The sequence below is a fragment of the Salvelinus sp. IW2-2015 genome, linkage group LG19, assembly GCF_002910315.2.
Source record: "Salvelinus sp. IW2-2015 linkage group LG19, ASM291031v2, whole genome shotgun sequence".
Taxonomy (NCBI): Eukaryota; Metazoa; Chordata; class Actinopteri; order Salmoniformes; family Salmonidae; genus Salvelinus; species Salvelinus sp. IW2-2015.
The window spans coordinates 24,568,237-24,586,445 of NC_036859.1; the positions used below are offsets into that span (position 1 = coordinate 24,568,237).

The window sequence follows — 18,209 nt, forward strand, 5'->3', positions numbered from 1 at the left end:
ATTGAGGTAATGAGTGACACAAGTGACATTCCTGGTTTTGGAAAGCTGCGTAGTGGAGCACAAACCTCAATTCACCACAAGGTATCAGCCAGCAATTTTAGTGGTAGTTTGACTTCTGTGTCACTTACATGAACACCCACAGTCAAAGCTTCCAATTGCTGTGGCTACCAATTTGTGATAAAAATAACCTCAAAGGGCATTCAAGTGAAGTGTACTTGAATTGTAAGCTGTAAATGGAACGTATTGCCGTAACTCCTAGAATGTATCAATTGTATTGCTTTGTTGTAGCTAGAAACAAAGGAGATGAAACTGCACACCGTTACAGCTAAGTCCTTTCAATAAATGTGAGTTTCTTCTACTGTGTACACTGCAGTGGGGGAAGTGATTAAATGTGTAAACCAAAATGTGTCTCACTGGTGCTTTATTAAAAATAAATTTGAYTAATTTACTATCTTATGCTGCCTGTTAATTCCAGTGTGATGAAAAATAAATATATCTACAATTTTAGGAAAATCATAGCTTGTGTATATGAGAAAAATATTGTGGTCCTACTTGACTCATGGGGTTTGTCCAAAGGGGGTGTTTAAAAACAGAAATTGGGTAATGAACCCGGAAGTAGGCGTAACTTCCTTCAGTGGCCCGGATGAAACGGCCAGTCAAGTTAGATGCTATCTGTTTGACAGTGGGTAGCTGCATAGACTGTCAAAAGAAGGGAAGCTAGACGTCAACAAGAACCTCAGTAAATATTTTTTTTCTCGTAGATAATGGCAAATGGGTTTATCGCAGAATAAATTTCAGAGTGACTTGGAACAAATATCTGGATTTCTAGTATTGTAAGTATATATGTAACGTTATTATTTTTATTTTATTGTATGTGCACGGTTTTCTGCTAGCGAATTCGCTAGCTCGCTAACTAGCTCGATACGTCAATTCAGTTAACTAGTTAGCGTCGTAGTAGGTCGCACCTTTTTTTTTGTCAATTTGGGTTTACATTTTGTGCAAAATAGCTAGCTAGATAGTAGACAGTCCTCGTTCTGTCACCTCAGTAATATCAATGAKAATTTGTCAGATGGGTAACATGAGTTATTTCGCGTCATAACTAGRTAGCTATGTAGTTTGACAGCTAGTTTGTTTGGTTAACTAACGTTTACTACGTTCTTACTAYGGGATCAGGRAGGGTGGCTTGACAGGGTTTGGTTTTAGGTTAATCTTCAACAGTAATTGTTAACTTGCAGTAACGTTTGTTAGTATGTATTGTGTCGCATTCGTTGAACGTTTTCTTTCCTGACATCAGTCCTTCACACACCCCTTCAAGGGCAACATGATTCCAATATTGACATGCGGACATCACATAGTTATTATCAGTCATGATATGAAGTTAATGTAACGTTTTAGCTATTACATTTATTTTATGATGACTCCAGTAACTGTCAGACATGCTCAGAGTCCTCAAGATGTCCTCTTTAAATCAATGACGATGCCCCTGGGAGCTGTAAAGATATGAATGAGAATATGAGAAATACTGTTTGCATGTGGGGTATGTGTACCTGAACACCTCCAAAGGCAAACGGATATACCACGATCTTTGGCCATACTGACTAAGGAAGACACTCTTAGTATGGATAGGGCCTTGTGTAAAGACCTCTGGAATAACTCTGAACTAATATAGCTAATCATTTTAACCATGTACTCTGCTTCCTCCTTTACAGTTTCACATAGGAAGGTTGGGAGTCTATGAGTAGGGATGCCTGTCGAAAGTGGAAGCAGTGCAGCCTCTCGCCAGGCCAAGCAGAAGCGCAAGTCCCACAGCCTGTCCATCCGCCGGACCAACAGCACAGAGCAGGAGCGCACAGGTTTACAGAGGGAGATGTTGGAGGGACAGGTGAGGACTGGGCTGGGGGGGGAGCATGAGAACAATACACAGATTAGTAGAGTTTTCATTTGCTTTTATCCGGCTGAATGTTGTCAACATGACGAGAGATTTTCCTATCTGTTCAAAAACCAGAATATCCTTGTCAGATTGCAAAATTGTATAGYATAGAATGAGGCAATCCACATGTCTGTGGTAGTTGTGTTCTTATCTTGGATGCACTAATGTCCCTGTCGTTTGAACCAATAGGTTCACTAGTCTAAAGTAGGCCTAATCCCTTTACACTGTGATCCATCAGTTTAGAGAGCATGAAATGCTGTTGTGCTGTTTAACCATCAGAATCAATGTGTGCTCTTCTGTCCCTGACCAAGTGATGCAAGTGGACTCAAGCTAATCTATTTCAACATCATTTAGTTAAGTCAATTATATGATATAAAGTGTWTGGATGCAGTTATAAGAACAGAACATATTCAGTTGAATGATATGATTAGACTACATGAGATACAACAGCCAAAATATACTTTCCCCTATCATAAAATATAAATTAGCCTAACATTGATTTAGTAAACAGTTGTGATCCAAGTAGTAAGTTAATGTAGGTATTTTTGTGGAATTGTTTATTCAATTATCTTAGTTRTATGTTAGCTATTATAAACTGGCTGGTTCGAGCTATGAATGCTGATTGGCTGACAGCTGTGGTATATACCACGGGTATGACAAAACATACATTTTTGCTGCTCTAATTTAGTTGGTAACCAGTTTATAATAGCAAAAAGGTACCTTGTGGGTTTGTGGTATATGGCCAATATACCACGGCTAAAGGTATAAGAACAGCCCTTAGCCGTGGTATATTGGCCATATACCACACCCCCTTGGGCTTTATTGCTTAATTGTCTTCAGGCTTTCTACACTCCAACACTGAACAAACAGATTAAGATAAATTCTATGTCTGATCATTAAGGGCATGCCCAGAAGATAATTAAGGGGATCGACTGTAAAATMCCACTTGCCTTTTTCAGTATGCCTTTTTCATAGTAGTGTATGTTTTCAGCTATTTTCTGTGTATTATTGTGGTAGCATGTAGCGTTACTTCAGAGGAATAATTCATCTTTCTCTTAAATTATTCGGGACATGGGGCAAACCACTTAATCCAACTTTTGTTTTTACTCTGGCTACTTTGATTAGTCTAACTCTGCTGATAATCTGCGTCACTATTTGAAACCTGAGGTAAGTTAGGTGTTCAGAAACACTGCAGCTGTGCCAGAATGTAGAGTATCGGCCTCTCGAGTGGCGCAGTGGTCTAAGGCACTGCATCGCAGTGCTASCTGTGCCACTAGAGATTCTGGGTTCAAGTCCAGGCTCTGTCGCAGCCGGCCGRGACCGGGAGACCCATGGGGCGGCGTACAATTGGCCCAGCGTCGTCCGGGTTAGGGGAGTGTTTGGCCGGCAGGGATGTCCTTGTCCCATCGTGCACTAGCGACTCCTGTGGCGGTCCGGGCGCGGTGCACTCTAACATGGTCACCAGGTGTACGGTGTTTCTTCCGACACATTGGTGCGGCTGGCTTCRGGGTTAAGTGGGCATTGTGTCAAGAAGCAGTGTGGCTTGGCAGGGTTGTGTTTCGGAGGACGCACGGCTCTCGACCTTCACCTCTCCCGAGTCCGTARGGGAGTTGCAGCGATGAGACAAGACAGTAACTACCAATTGGATACCACAAAATTGGAGAGAAAAAGGGGTAAAAAAAAAGAATGTAGAGTACCTTCTCAATAGCATACTAAATAGTTTAGGTGTAATGTAGTGTTCTCTCTCCCTAGGTTCATTCACACACTATGCATTTCCTTTCCCCTTGCCAAAACGTTCAGTTCTATTAAAGGGATTTTGGCAATAACTACTTCCTCGGAGTCCGATATACCATTTTTATGTCTGTGTGGAGTTTGCGCTAGCGTAATGACAGTCTACGTTAACGCTAGTTAGCAAAAGTTRGCAAAACCACCTCTAACTTCTTTCATACTGGACACAGAGACATAAAAATGGTGTCCGCAAGTTCACCTGACTCTGCGGAAAAATCCCGAAGTATCCCTTTAAATCTACAGCAAGCTTGATTCAACATGTTCTGTGCTCCTATCCAGAYAATCTGTTTTCAGTATTGCAAATCTCTCCATTGCTACTAGCGCAATGACATGCTAGCTGTTCCCATAGACTTCCAATCATTGAGCTAATTACTGTCCATTTAAAAGCTTGTCTATATATAGATATATATATATACGTATATTTATATATGTGTATGTATATATATATATATATGTATGTATGTATATATATTTGTGTATATATATATGTATATGTGTAACTATTTAGCATAATATTTCTGCAAGATGACACTGAAAATGTTATCATTTAATAGTGCTAAGGGGACTCCCTTAGCGCTATTAAATGATAACATTTTCAGTGTCGTCTTGCAGGAATATTATGCTAAATATTTTGCTATTATAGCACTGGGGCCCACACATTTTGAATTTGAAGTCTTGCGCTCATTATAAACCAAAGGGTGAATTATTCTGTTATTTCTTTCTTATTTTACAAAAAATATGAATATMATCAATTTCTCCCCCATTTATGCATCTGCAGGATTCCAAATTGCCATTGTCTTTGAGAAGCAATCTTCTYGACCTGTTTGGCCAGATTGAGAGGGAGTTTGAAAACCTCTACATTGAAAACATTGAGTGTAAGTATAGCACACGAATTGGTGCATAACATTTTTATAGCTTTTTATGCGTGGTCATCATTGGAATGGATGTCGTTTAGTAGGAATTCACCCTGTGTACACCACTAACCATATGTGAAAATGTGTTGATTGATATGTTTGATAATCCCATTTCTATTCATTTGCAGTACGTAGAGAGATTGAAACACTGAACGATCGTTTGACAGCTGAAGGACAAACCATCGATGGGGGAGATTTGACAAAGGGGGCACTTAAAACAAAAGGTTTATAGACAGTAGAATTTCTTTTGACGTTAGAAAGTTTTGCATTATTTCTGTTCAAGACATGTTAATACTGCTGTGAAGGGCCTTAATGCCAAATAAAGAAAATTAGATAGGGATCCACAATATTTTGATTAGAGACTTCTGACTTCTTATTCTGCTCTCATAATGTGCTCTCTCTTTACTCACAGCAAGTCATAGCACAAGTCAACTTTCACAAAAACTGAAGACCACTTATAAGGCATCTACAAGCAAGGTAAAATGTCTTATCTTTCTCTCTGACTTGCATGACGTTTAAAAGAAAAGGATTAATATTGTTGAGTACCTACAACTAGTGTTGAGCGATTTAACTGAAATGTTGGCTATATTTTGGGTTTTAAAACAACTAATTGACTCAAGTCGGTGAAATTATTTGAATTAGATTTCTTTCAGTTTTTTTCTGTGAGCTCAATGCGCACATTGTGCAGTTTCTGTAGAGATCACATCAAGCCCAAACTGCGATGAAGTAGAGAAATGTAGTTTGCAACAGGCCAATATTCTACATAGTTTAGCTCAGAAAATATGGTTCTTCATGTCCCCCGTGTCCCCCCACTGCTATGCATGAGCAGCCCAGCCATGGACACTTGGTGATTGAAATGTATGACTTGTTGTTTTCTAGACTAATTTCAGTGAGACATATTAAAGACACCAATTGATATCTCACTAACCAACGCTTTCAGAGCAATTAAGGCTATGCATTTTGTTTTTTGTTCGTTTCTGCATTCACTAGAATGCATTTCAATTGGATTTCCAAGCTGTCAAGCACTTAGGCCGAAAGTTTGACAAGATCTCTGTGAAATGTCTTGAGCTTCAATGTCTTAAAGGGATACTCTGAGATTCTGGCATTTTTATGTCTTTGCGTGCAGTATGAAGTAAGTTGAGGTAGATTCGCGAGCCAGTGCTAACTAGCATTAGCGCAATGCCTTGAAGTCTACAGATACAGTAGCATACGCTAGCGTACCTAGTAGACTTCCTGTAGCATTGCCAGAATCTCGCAGTATCCCTTTAATGACTAATGGTTTTWGGTGAAAGGGCATTTGTGGGCCTTTTTTTTGTTTCCCAGTCAGTGCAATGACCGATGCACTTTCTATCATTTACATTTTAGTCATTTAGTAGAAAAAACCGCCCACAGTTACTGCAATTAGACTCTTCTTTGAAGTAGCCGCTATCATGGCAACAGTGTGATGGTCTGTTAGGAACAGCTTGGTTTTACCTCGTAGAGCATCAGCCCGTTGATTTTCAGTTGCAGCCAGTCACACAATCTCATTACCAGAAAGAACTAGCCTATTCCTCTATAYCTCAATTGATAGAGCATGGTGCTTGCAACACCAGGATAGTGGGTTCGATTCCTTGGACCACCTGTACGTAAAATGTATACACGCTTAACTGTAAGTCCCTTTGGATAAAAGCGRTTGCTAAATGGCWATTTTTATTATTATTTTCAAACATTACAAACAATAAGTTAGGCTGATGGCTTGCTCTGTTCAATGTATGCTATTAAACCGTGCATTCATTGGATTCTATGTTAAAACATTTATGATCTATATGTCATTTTCAGAAATGCCTCTTGGAAGGCCTCAAGCAAACACTAATCCTTTCTTGAAATGCTGATGATTACTGATGTAAAACAAGCAACYATTTGATATGCTCATTGCAGACCATTCACTGTCTGAAAAGGCTATAGCCCATAAACTGGGTCAGGGAGCCATAGATATTTGGCCTGTTTCTACCTACTGATTTAACAATGTTTTGCAGAATCTAAAACACTACCTATTGCCTGTTGCCTAATGGTTAAATATAGCATGTTACACCAGTGTTATGTCTAAATTGGTTCTGTAATCCTTAACAGCTCTTTGAGTATAAACTGAACTGCTATCTTTCCTATGGCCTCCATTCACGACTTACTGTTAATAGCTCTTCATTTAGTTTATGCACACCTTTAAAATGCATGTGACTTATCCTGTTTCATAGGAACTGTGTATTAAATCACACCTGGGAACATAGAATGTCTATATGTATGTTAGTCCTGAAATGTTTTTTCTCAACTGATTTGATATTAATTTATTTTGTATTACACCATCGCATGTATCTCGCACCAAAGCCTCAGGGGGTGTCCCAAATGGCTCTGGTCAAATGTAGTGCATTATTTAGGAAATAGGGTGCTATTTGAGAGAGACCCTCAGCTACTGTATCTGCAMATGTTTTATCTGTGCAGCCCTGAGAGACACAGAGCTGCTCCTACTATGTGTGGATAGGCTGCTGTGCTGCTGGTTTGTTCTGTGCTTACAAACAACCTATGGTTTAACAATCGCTGAAAACTACCTGCAACTTAACAAATKAAAGTTTTGAGTAACATTTTGGTCTTCTATTGTGCCATTATGCTATATATGTTTACTGTAAGTTCACATAGGGTTGAATTTACACTTTATTTTCCATAGTTTTCTCAAGGATGATTTGATGTTTTTTGTATGTGGTTGCAATATTCTGGTTCTCCAGAAATCTGTTTTGAGGATTTTGGATTTCTTGGTTATTCCATGTTGATTCTGGGAATCTTTCAACTGGGATTTCTGGGACACCTGGGAATTTTTGGAAAGTTACTAGAGTTTTGCAGCCCTGTTTATGTATGTTGTTGAATTATTTTGGTGAGATAACTGACCTGCTACTTTATGCCCTCTTGCTTTTACAGTGGGAACTTATTTAGTGGTTTGTTTCAAACACCTGCCACTCCGAAGTCCAACTTGTTTTATTTCCATTTTAGATGTAAACATGGATACTGACTGATGATAATCATTTCACTATTATTATTTGAAGTCTTTTTGTTTTATTTAACCTTATATTGCTTAATATGTTCTTTATCCCCTCTTATTTCTTTCACAGCTTTGCATTTAAAATTTGTTTTCATTAATGCTGCATATTGATTGTGTCTCCAACATGATACTGAYGGGATGTGAATAAATAAATAATGATCGTTGTGTCCCAACTGGCACCCTATTCGCTAATATAGTGCACTATTTTTGATCAGAGCCCTAAAGAAGTGRGCTATATAGGGAATATGGTGCCATTTTGGACATTGCCTAAAACAACCTAAGCTTCTTAGCCATCGCAGAGGTATCATGCTGACTGTTTGGAACCCTAATGACCCTGTGACCCCCACACACCCAGTGCTGCTGTCCCTCTCTGCTTCCATTTATGCTTCCTTCTCTTCATTCCCCTGTGTGTTAACACCATCTCCTGTCTGCTGCCCTTCAGATCGTTTCCAGTTTTAAAGCCACCACGTCCAGAGCCGTGTGCCAGCTGATCAAGGAGTATGTAGGTCACAGGGATGGCATATGGGACCTGAGTGTCACCAGGACACAGCCCGTGGTGCTGGGCACAGCTTCGGCAGGTATATCGCTACAGTACATCCCAATGCCATTGTGGTAGGGTTGCAAAATTCCAGGAGATTTTCCCAAATTCCCTGGTTTTATAGAAATCCCAGATGTAAGGTTCCTGGKATCAGGAGGAAATAAGTAAGAGAAACATAAACCTCCCACCAGCATTTCTGGAAATTCTGTCAAGTTTTTGCAAGCTAGAATTTTGCTAGCTTAGCTAGCAACAGTGCTTCCCAATGTCTTGGCTGCTGGCCTTATTGTCCTCCTGGCCCAAAACTAACAATCATGTTAGTGAGTCACAGTAATCTTCAGCCTAATAGCGCTTTAAAATTCACGGCAGACTTTGGTTTAATATTCAATCCATTTAACTGTCAACATGTGTGTGTTAAGGTTGTGATTAAGCGATCATAAGGTCTAGTAATGATTGCCTTCAGACCGGAGAGCTTATTGTGCTTTTAATACGCTAAGAGGGGGKAAATGTAATTTGMCAATGGTTACAGTATGATGGTAGTGCGAGCTGAATTAATCATGATCTGTATCCCAAATGGCACGCTATTCCCTATTTAGTGCAATACTTTTGACCAGGCCCATAGTGCTACTGGTCAAAAGTAGTGCTTTATATTGGAAATAGGGTGCCATTTGAGACTCTCAAAGGATTACAGTATGAAGCTAGCGTGGCCTAAATGACACCTACTGTTCTAAGCCACTGTGTGTGTACACCACGTGTCTGTCCACAGATCACAGTGCCATGCTATGGAGCATCGAGACTGGGAAGTGCCTCCTGAAGTATGTGGGTCATGCAGGATCAGGTAAAATACTGTTTTTATTTAATCSATGCTATGTGTAGTCATGAAGAAAGTGACTGGTCTAAATGATTCATAGAGAGCGTTCCAAATGTTTACTTCCGGCGCTGACAGYGATGGCCGCCTCYCTTCGCGTTCCTAGGAAACTATGCAGTATTTWGTTTTTTTAGGTGTTATTTCTTARATTGTTACCCCAGGATTCATTCCTTTACGCTTGTGTGTGTATAAGGTAGTTGTTGTGAAATTGTTGGGTTAGATTACTTGTTAGATATTACTGCATGGTTGGAACTAGAAGCACAAGCATTTCGCTACACTTGCATTAACATCTGCTAACCATGTGTATGTGACAAATAAAATTAGATTTAATTTGAAATGGTACCCTATTTAGAATCCCAAATGGCACCCAATTCCCTATATAGTGCAATACTTTTGACCAGAGCACTATGGGGCCCTGGTAAAAAGTAGTATACTACAATTAAGAAATCATGTGACTAAACGAAATAAAAATAACTATACTATGAAACAAAGATGAATGATAGTAAAAAAAATAAAAAAAAATAAAAACTTTGGATCACCTTAAATGATTTTTTTGGGGGAAAAAGCCAACTCGGCTCCATCATTCATTGAGTCAGATGGCTCATTCATCACAAAACCCACTGATAATGCCAACTACTTTAATTACTTTTTAATTGGCAAGAAAAGCAAATTTACGGATTATATGCCAGCAACAAACGCTGACATTACACATCCAAGTATATCTGACTAAATTATGAAAGACAAGAATTGTACTTTTGAATTTTGAAAGTCAGTGTGGGAGAGGTGATTTTTGTTGTTGTTGTCTATCAACAATGACAAGCATCTTGGGGTCTGACAATCTGGATGTACATTTACTGAGGATAATAGCAGACGATATTGCCACTCCTATTTGCCACATCTTCAATTTAAGCCTACTAGAAAGTGTGTGCCCTCAGGCCTGGAGGGAAGCTAAAGTCATTCCGCTACCCAAGWATAGTAAAGCCCCCTTTACTGGCTCAAATAGCCGACCAATCAGCCTGTTACCAACACTTAGTAAACTTCTGGAAAAGATGGTGTTTGACCAGATMCAATGCTATTTCACAGGAAACAAATTGACAACAGACATTCAGCACYCMTAWAGGGAAGGACCCTCAACAAGCACAGCACTTACACAAATGACTGATGATTGGCTGAGAGAAATTGATGATAAAATGATTGTGGGGGCTGTCTTGTTAGACTTTTGTTAGTCAGCTTTTGACATTATTGATCATAGTCTGCTGCTGGAAACACGTATGTGTTATGGCTTTACACCCCCTGCTATAATGTGGATAAAGAGTTACTTTTCTAACCGAACATAGAGGGTGTTCTTTAATGGAAGCCTCTAAAACATAATCCAGGTAGAATCTGGAATTTCCCAGGGTAGCTGTTTAGGCTCCTTGCTTTTTAAAATCTTTACTAATGACATGCCACTGGCTTTGAGTAAGGACAGTGTGTCTATGTATGATGATGACTCAAAAAAAATCTAACTGTATTTGTCACATGCGTCGAATACAAGTGTAGACCTTACCGTGAAATGCTTACTTACAAGCCCTTAAACAACAGTGCCCTTAACCAACACTATACACATCAGATACTACAGCGACTGAAGTGACTGCAACGCTTAACAAAGAGCTGCAGTTAGTTTCGGAATMGGTAGCAAGGAATAAGCTAGTCCTAAATATTTCCAAAACTAAAAGCATTGTACAAATCATTCACTAAACCCTAAACCTCAACTGTGTCTTGTAATGAATAATGTGGAAATTGAGCAAGTTGAGGTGACTAAACTGCTTGGAGTAACCCTGGATTGTAAACTGTCATGGTCAAAACATACTGATACAACAGTAGCTAAGATGGGTAAAAGTCTAGCCATAATAAAGCACTGCTCTGCCTTCTTAACAACACTATCAACAAGGCAGGTCCTACAGGCCCTAGTTTTGTCGCACCTAGACTAGTGTTCAGTCATGTGGTCAGGTGCCACAAAGAGGGACTTGGGAAAATTGCAGTTGGCTCAGAACAGGGCAGCACGGCTGGCCCTTAAAAGTTCACGCAGAGTTAACATTAATGGCATGCATGTCAATCTCTCATGGCTCAAAGTGGAAGAGAGATTGACTTCATCATTACTTGTTTTTGTAAGAGGTGTTGACAAGCTGAATGTGCTGAGCTGTCTGTTTTTAAACTACTGGCACACAGCTCAGACACTCATGCATACCCCACAAGACATGCCACCAGAAGTCCAGAACAGACTATGGGAGGTACAAAGTTCCACATAGAGCTATGACTACATGGAACTCTATTCCACATCAGGTAACTGATGCAAGCAGTAGAATCAGATTTTAAAAACAGGAAAAAATACACCTTATGGAACAACGGGGACTGTGAAGAGACACATACAAAGGTACAGACACATGCATATGCACACATTGTGATATTGTTGTATGGTGGTATTGAACATTTTGTGTTGTGGACATGTGGTGGTGTAGGAATGTTATATGGTGTACTGTTTTATCTTTAGCTCATTCAGTACAAACATAGTTCACTGTTTTATCTGTTGTTGTATATGTAATGTGGTTACTTTGGTGTGTTTGGACCCCAGGAAGAGTAGCTGTTGCCTTGGGTATCRCTAATAAATACAAATARGGAATAGGGTGRGATTTTGGATGGGCCCAAAGTTTTATTGTGGAGGCTATTCATTAATAACTATATGAAGAAATACCTCCTATGTTTTCTCTTTCAAGTTAACTCTATCAAGTTCCATCCCACGGAACAGATGGCTCTTACAGGTAAGGACCTTTTGCTCAATGTCCACAATTGTATGAAAAACACATTTTAGTCCATTGTATGTTCAGATGTCTATTGGTTTGGAGGTGTTTGAGGCCTCTTTCTGCTCTGTCCACAGCGTCTGGTGACCAGACAGCCCATATCTGGAGGTACATGGTGCAGCTGCCCACCCCACAGCCTGTAGCCGACATCAGTGTAAGCTTCTCAAAACCATATGTCTTATAACCCACTGCATCTACAGATGTCTTGTTCAAAATGCTGATCTCTGTCTGTCTGTCTGTCTGTCTGTCTGTCTGTCTGTCTGTGTGTCTGTCTGTGTGTGTGTGTGTGTCTGTCTCCGATTCCACAGCAGACGCCCTGTGACGACGACATAGACTTCTCAGATAAGGACGAGGCTGACGGGGACGGTGAGGGCCCTAACGAGTGTCCCTCCATCCGCATGGCTTCCACTACCCTCAGGAGCCACCAGGGGGTTGTCATCGCTGCAGACTGGCTGGTGGGGGGCAAGCAGGTGGTTACCGCCTCCTGGGATCGGGCTGCCAACCTGTATGATGTGGAGACCTCTGAGCTCGTCCACTCACTCACTGGTACAAACCAGCCGTTCTCTTAGGGACGGTTTCTGGGACACAGATTAAGCCTAGTTCTGGACTAAAAAGCAAGCGCAATGGAGAATATCTATTGAAAATGCTCTTTAGTCCAGGAATAGGCTTAACATGTCTATGGGAAACCACCCCTTAATGTGTGGTTTAAGTGTCTGTAGAGTAATCATTAGATGTAGGTTGTTTGCTGGCATTGTATGTCTGCCATTGAGCCTCTGATCACTTTTCAATCATAATGTTCCCTTAAGAGTTCTCTGCAGCAGTTCTTTGCTCTGCCGTATGTCTCTACCTCACCTCTGTGCGTGTGTGCGCGTGCAGGCCACGACCAGGAGCTGACCCATTGCTGCACCCACCCCACTCAGCGTCTGGTGGTCACCTCGTCCAGAGACACCACCTTCCGTCTGTGGGACTTCAGAGACCCCTCCATCCACTCTGTCAACGTGTTCCAGGGACACACCGAGTGAGTTGCACACACACACCACCTTCCGCCTGTGGGACCTCAGAGACCCCTCATCCACTCTTTCAGTCTGTCACTAGCACCCCTACAAAATTCATGCAGAAAGCATCTCGCCACCCATATGAATGACATTAATTAGACATTAATTTGCAGTCATTATCAATGTGTCTGTTTAGATTACAGGGGGTTGATTTGGTCTGCCAACAGTAGCGGATGAGGGCACAGCTAATCAGCCATTAGTATCCAGAACAAATGATACCGTGATACATGAGTCAGTCAAGTGGAGGAAGTAGCTGGTGACCTTCAGGCCTCAAATATTCCCACCAAGACAGCATCTGTGTGTTGTAGTAAATATCTAGGTATTCCTTTCATACTGCAAATCTACTGTATCTATGGTTGCAAAGCTACTGGAAATGTACCAAAGTMACCAGATTCTTCTGTAATTTGGGTAATTAACAGGTAATCGATGGCAGTCTATGGTAACTTTAGTAATCTGTATCCATATTGMTCATGAGTTTCTAGAAGATTGACCATATGGTCCAAGAGAAAACAGCCTAATTYATGAAAAAAGCATCTAATCAACAATGGCATTATTTTCAATTAACTCTGCAACTCTTCCAACTATTGACTGTTCTTCGCAACTGCCTCCAGTTTGGCGCCAAAATATTGACAACAAATACATACTGACATAGTAAAAGAAATGTAAAAGAAAGATATTTCATGCTGAAACCCTTGCCTATATATAACCCTTGCCTAGTTAAATAAAAAATATTAAACACCAATGATATTCACTAAGTTGGTTTATATTTAGGATAATGTTTTACAGCTTTGTCATTCAATTTTTTTATCATTTTATTTAATTATTTCATATATTTAAATGTGATAAGGCCACACAAAGGGTCAGATATAATTAGACACCTGTGATAATCTGAATTACCCAAAAGGGCCACTAGATGTCTTGTTGTAAATTACATAAAGTCCTTGAAAGTTACCAAAATGTTGTTAGTTTATTGGTAAACTTAGAAAGTTTCTGCTAATATACAGTGGGGAGAACAAGTGTTTGACACACTGCTGATTTTGCAGGTTTTCCTTCTTACAAAGCATGTAGAGGTCTGTAATTTTTATCATAGGTACACTTCAACTGTGAGAGACGGAATCTAAAACAAAAATCCAGAAAATCACATTGTATGATTTTTAAGTAATTCATTTGCATTTTATTGTATGACATAAGTATTTGTTCACCTACCAACCAGTAAGAATTCCGGCTCTCACAGACCTGTTAGTTTTTCTTCACAGAGAGCTGTGAGGTGAGATATTGCATGGAGCCCCAGACCGAGGGTGATTGACCGTCATATTGAACTTCTTCCATTTTCTAATAATTGCGCCAACACTTGTTGCCTTCTCAGCTAGCTGCTTGCCTATTGTCCTGTAGCCCATCCCAGCCTTGTGCAGGTCTACAATTTTATCCCTGATGTCCTTGCACAGCTCTCTGTGAAGAAAAACTAACAGGTCTGTGAGAGCTGGAATTCTTACTGGTTGGTAGGTGAACAAATACTTATGTCATGCAATAAAATGCAAATTAATTACTTAAAAATCATACAATGTGATTTTCCGTCTCTCACAGTTGAAGTGTACCTATGATAAAAAATTACAGACCTCTACATGCTTTGTAAGTAGGAAAACCTGCAAAATCGGCAGTGTATCAAATACTTGTTCTCCCCACTGTACCTTCCCTTTGCAACCCTAGCTAACTGTAATACTATTAAGTGTCAACATTTCCTAGGATATTAGTTGTCAGGGTTCCCTCACTAGGACAACATCAGTGTGTGGTTGATTCAGTCAACTTCAATCTCATTCATTTCATAAAGCCCTTTTAACGTCAACAGTTCTCACTAAGTGCTTTCCAGTAATCTGGCCTAAGCCCCAAAGAGCAAGGAAAGCACGTGAATGACTGTTTTGAATGACTCTCTTSCGCCATGTCATGCGTCTCCAGCACGGTGACATCAGCAGTGTTCACTGTGGGGGACAATGTGGTGTCTGGGAGTGACGATCGCACCGTCAAGGTCTGGGACCTCAAGAACATGAGGTCACCCATAGCAACAATCCGCACAGACTCTGCAGTCAATAGGTGAGAGCGAGGACTTTCAAATTGAGATAGTAGGCAAGTATTGGTTTGAACCTGTCAAGACTGGTATTTAAGAATTGATATTATATTTTTTAACCCCTTTCAGGATGAGCATGTCGGTGAGCCAAATAATCTAAATATGTCACTGCGAATTTTGTTTTTTAGAAGGTTCAATAAAAATGTGTGTTTTGAAGCCTAACTTTTTACTGTACTTTGAACTACTTCTTACAGGATAAGCGTGTCGGTGAGTCAAAGAATCATTGCTCTTCCTCACGACAATCGACAAGTTCGGCTGTTTGACATGTCAGGAGTGCGGCTGGCTCGACTCCCACACAGCAACAGACAGGTAACCAGCACCAACACACAGAGGCAGCAAATACATACTATTTTTCATCTAGTATATTTCCAGTGTAATCTGCATCTGTAGTGGTTTTACTGATCTATAGATTGGGCTGGATATTTATATCATAGCACATAAGTCAGGATCATATTCATTAGTTTACAACGTAGCAAAATCTTTTGCACKATAACCAAAAATGTTGACAAAAAAAACAAGCAGATTTTATTGGACAACTACAAAGTAGGATCAAGTAGTTAGCCAGCTAACTTTAAAAAACACATTTTTTACTTGAAATGAGCTTGGTCTAATTGACTCAACAACCCAAAACATTAGGAACAACTGCTCTTTCCATGACAGACTGACCAGGTGAATCCAGGTGAAAGCTATAATCCCTTATTGATGTCACTTGTTAAATCCACTTCAGTGTAGATGAAGGGGAGGAGACAGGTTAAAGAAGGATTTTTAAGCCTTAAGACATGGATTGTGTGCCATTGGATGTGTGCCATTGAGGGTGAATGGGCAAGACAAAATATTTAACTGCTTTTGAACGGAGAATGGTAGTAAGTGCCAGGTACACTGGTTTGAGTGTGTCAAGAACTGCAACACTGCTGGGTTTTACACACTCAACAGTTTCTCGTGTGTGTCAAGAATGGTTCACCACCCAAAGGACAKCCAGCCAACGTGACACAACTGTGGGAAGAATTGGAGTCCGCATGGGCCAACATCCCTGTGGAACGCTTTCGACACCTTGTAGAGTCCATGCCCCAACGAATTGAGGCTGAGGCGCCCCCCAAAAAAGGGGTGTGCAACTCAATATTAGGGAGGTGTTCCTAATGTTTTGTACACTGTGTGTATATACAGTACCAGTCAGAAGTTTTGACACACCTACTCATTCCAGGGTTTTTCTTTATTTTTACTATTTTCAACATTGTAGAATATAGTGAAGACATCAAACTTTGAAATAACACATGGAATCATGTAGTAACCAAAAAAGTGTTAAACAAATTAAACATTTTATATTTGAGATTCTTCGAAGTAGCCACCCTTTGTCTTGATGACAGCTTTGCACACTCTTGGCGTTCTCTCAACCAGCTTCATGAGGTTGTCACCTGGAATGGATTTCTATTAACAGGTGTGCCTTGTTAATTTGTGGAATTTCTTTCCTCCTTAATGCATTTGAGCCAATCAGTTGTGTTGTGACAAGGTAGGGTTGGTATACAGAAGATATATTTACCTATTTGGTAAAAGACCATAGTCCATATTATGGCAAGAACAGCTCTAATAAGCAAAGATAAATGACAGTCCATCATTACTTTAAGACATGAAGGTCAGTCAATGTGGAAAATGTAAAGAACTTTTGCGCAGTAGCAAAAACATTTAAGTGCTATGATGAAACTGGCTCTCATGAGGACCACCACAGGAAAGGAAGACCCAGAGTTACCTCTGATGCAGAGGATAAGTTCATTSGAGCCTCAGAAATTGCAGCCCAAATAAATGCTRCAGAGTTCAAGTAACAGACACTTCTCAACATCAACTGTTCAGAGGAGACTGCGTGAATCAGGCCTTCATGGTTAAATTGCTGCAAAGAAACTACTACTAAAGGACACCAATAATAAGAAGAGACTTGCTTGGGCCAAGAAACATGAGCAATGGAGATTAGACTGGTGGAAAATCTGTCCTTTTGGTCTGAGTCCAAATTTGAGGTAGAGACGCGGAGTAGGTGAACAGATGATCTCCGCATGTGTGGTTCCCACCGTGACGCATGGAGMAGGTGTTTTGCTGTGGGGGTGCTTTGTTGGTGACACTGTCTGTGATTTATTTAGAATTCATTTTTGTTCATCTGACGGCCCCAGCCTCGAACTTAGGCCCTATGTGTAGTTAATTGACCCCCTCTGCCCATTCATCGCCATTTTACCTGTTATTGTCTTGGCTGATTAGCTGCTGTTGTCTTACCCGTTGTTGTCTTAGATAGCTCTCCCAATCAACACCTGTGATTYCTTTATGCCTCGCTTTATGTCTCTCAAATMTCAATATGCCTTGTATGTATATTGTTGTTTAGGATAGTTATCATTGTTTTTAGTTTACTGCGGAGCCCCTAGTCCCACTCAACATGCCTCAGATACCTCCTTTGTCCCACCTCCCACACATGCGGTGACCTCACCCAGCATAACTAGTACGTCCAGAGATGCAACCTCTCTTATCGTCACAAAATGCCTGGGTTTTCCTACACTGTACCCGCACCCCACCATACCCGTCTGTACATTATGCCCTGAATCTATTCTACCATGCCCAGAAATCTGCTCCTTTTATTCTTTGTCCCCAACGCACTAGACGACCAGTTTTGATAGCCTTTAGCCGTACCCTCATCCTACTCCTCCTCTGTTCCTCGGGGGATGTGGAGGTTAACCCAGGCCCTGCGTGTCCCCAGGCACTCTCATTTATTGACTTCTGTAACTGAAAAAGCCTTGGTTTCATGCATGTTAACATCAGAAGCCTCCTCCCTAGGTTTGTTTTATTCACTGCTATAGCACACTCCGCCAACCCTGATGTCCTTGCCGTGTCTGAATCCTGGCTTAGGAAGGCCACCAAAAATTCTGAGATTTCCGTCCCCAACTACAACATTTTCTGTCAAGATAGAACTGCCAAAGCGGGAGGAGTTGCAATCAACTGCAGAGATAGCTTGCAAAGTTCTGTCATACTTTCCAGGTCTATGCCCAAACAGTTCGAGCTTCTAATTTTAAAAATGAATCTCTCCAGAAATAAAGTCTCTCACTGTTTTGCTGCTGTATA

The 18,209-nt window shown here is 40.5% G+C and overlaps 1 protein-coding gene across 3 annotated transcripts in view; it reads left to right on the forward strand.

The window, feature by feature from the left end:
- The first annotated feature begins 613 nt into the window (after nt 1-613).
- LOC111979387 (WD repeat-containing protein 37) overlaps nt 614-18,209 on the forward strand; it is a 24,656-nt gene continuing 7,060 nt past the window's right edge. Inside the window, exons 1-13 of one of the 3 annotated variants that reach the window (XM_024009888.2) lie at nt 614-833; nt 1,710-1,882; nt 4,497-4,593; nt 4,761-4,856; nt 5,045-5,109; nt 8,142-8,277; nt 9,001-9,072; nt 11,856-11,900; nt 12,017-12,093; nt 12,248-12,485; nt 12,816-12,957; nt 14,948-15,082; nt 15,311-15,425. In XM_024009888.2, coding sequence (XP_023865656.1) covers nt 1,745-1,882; nt 4,497-4,593; nt 4,761-4,856; nt 5,045-5,109; nt 8,142-8,277; nt 9,001-9,072; nt 11,856-11,900; nt 12,017-12,093; nt 12,248-12,485; nt 12,816-12,957; nt 14,948-15,082; nt 15,311-15,425 — 1,356 coding nt within the window. In that variant the 5' untranslated portion in view covers nt 614-833; nt 1,710-1,744. The other 2 variants (XM_024009889.2, XM_070448916.1) reach the window with 2 other exon arrangements.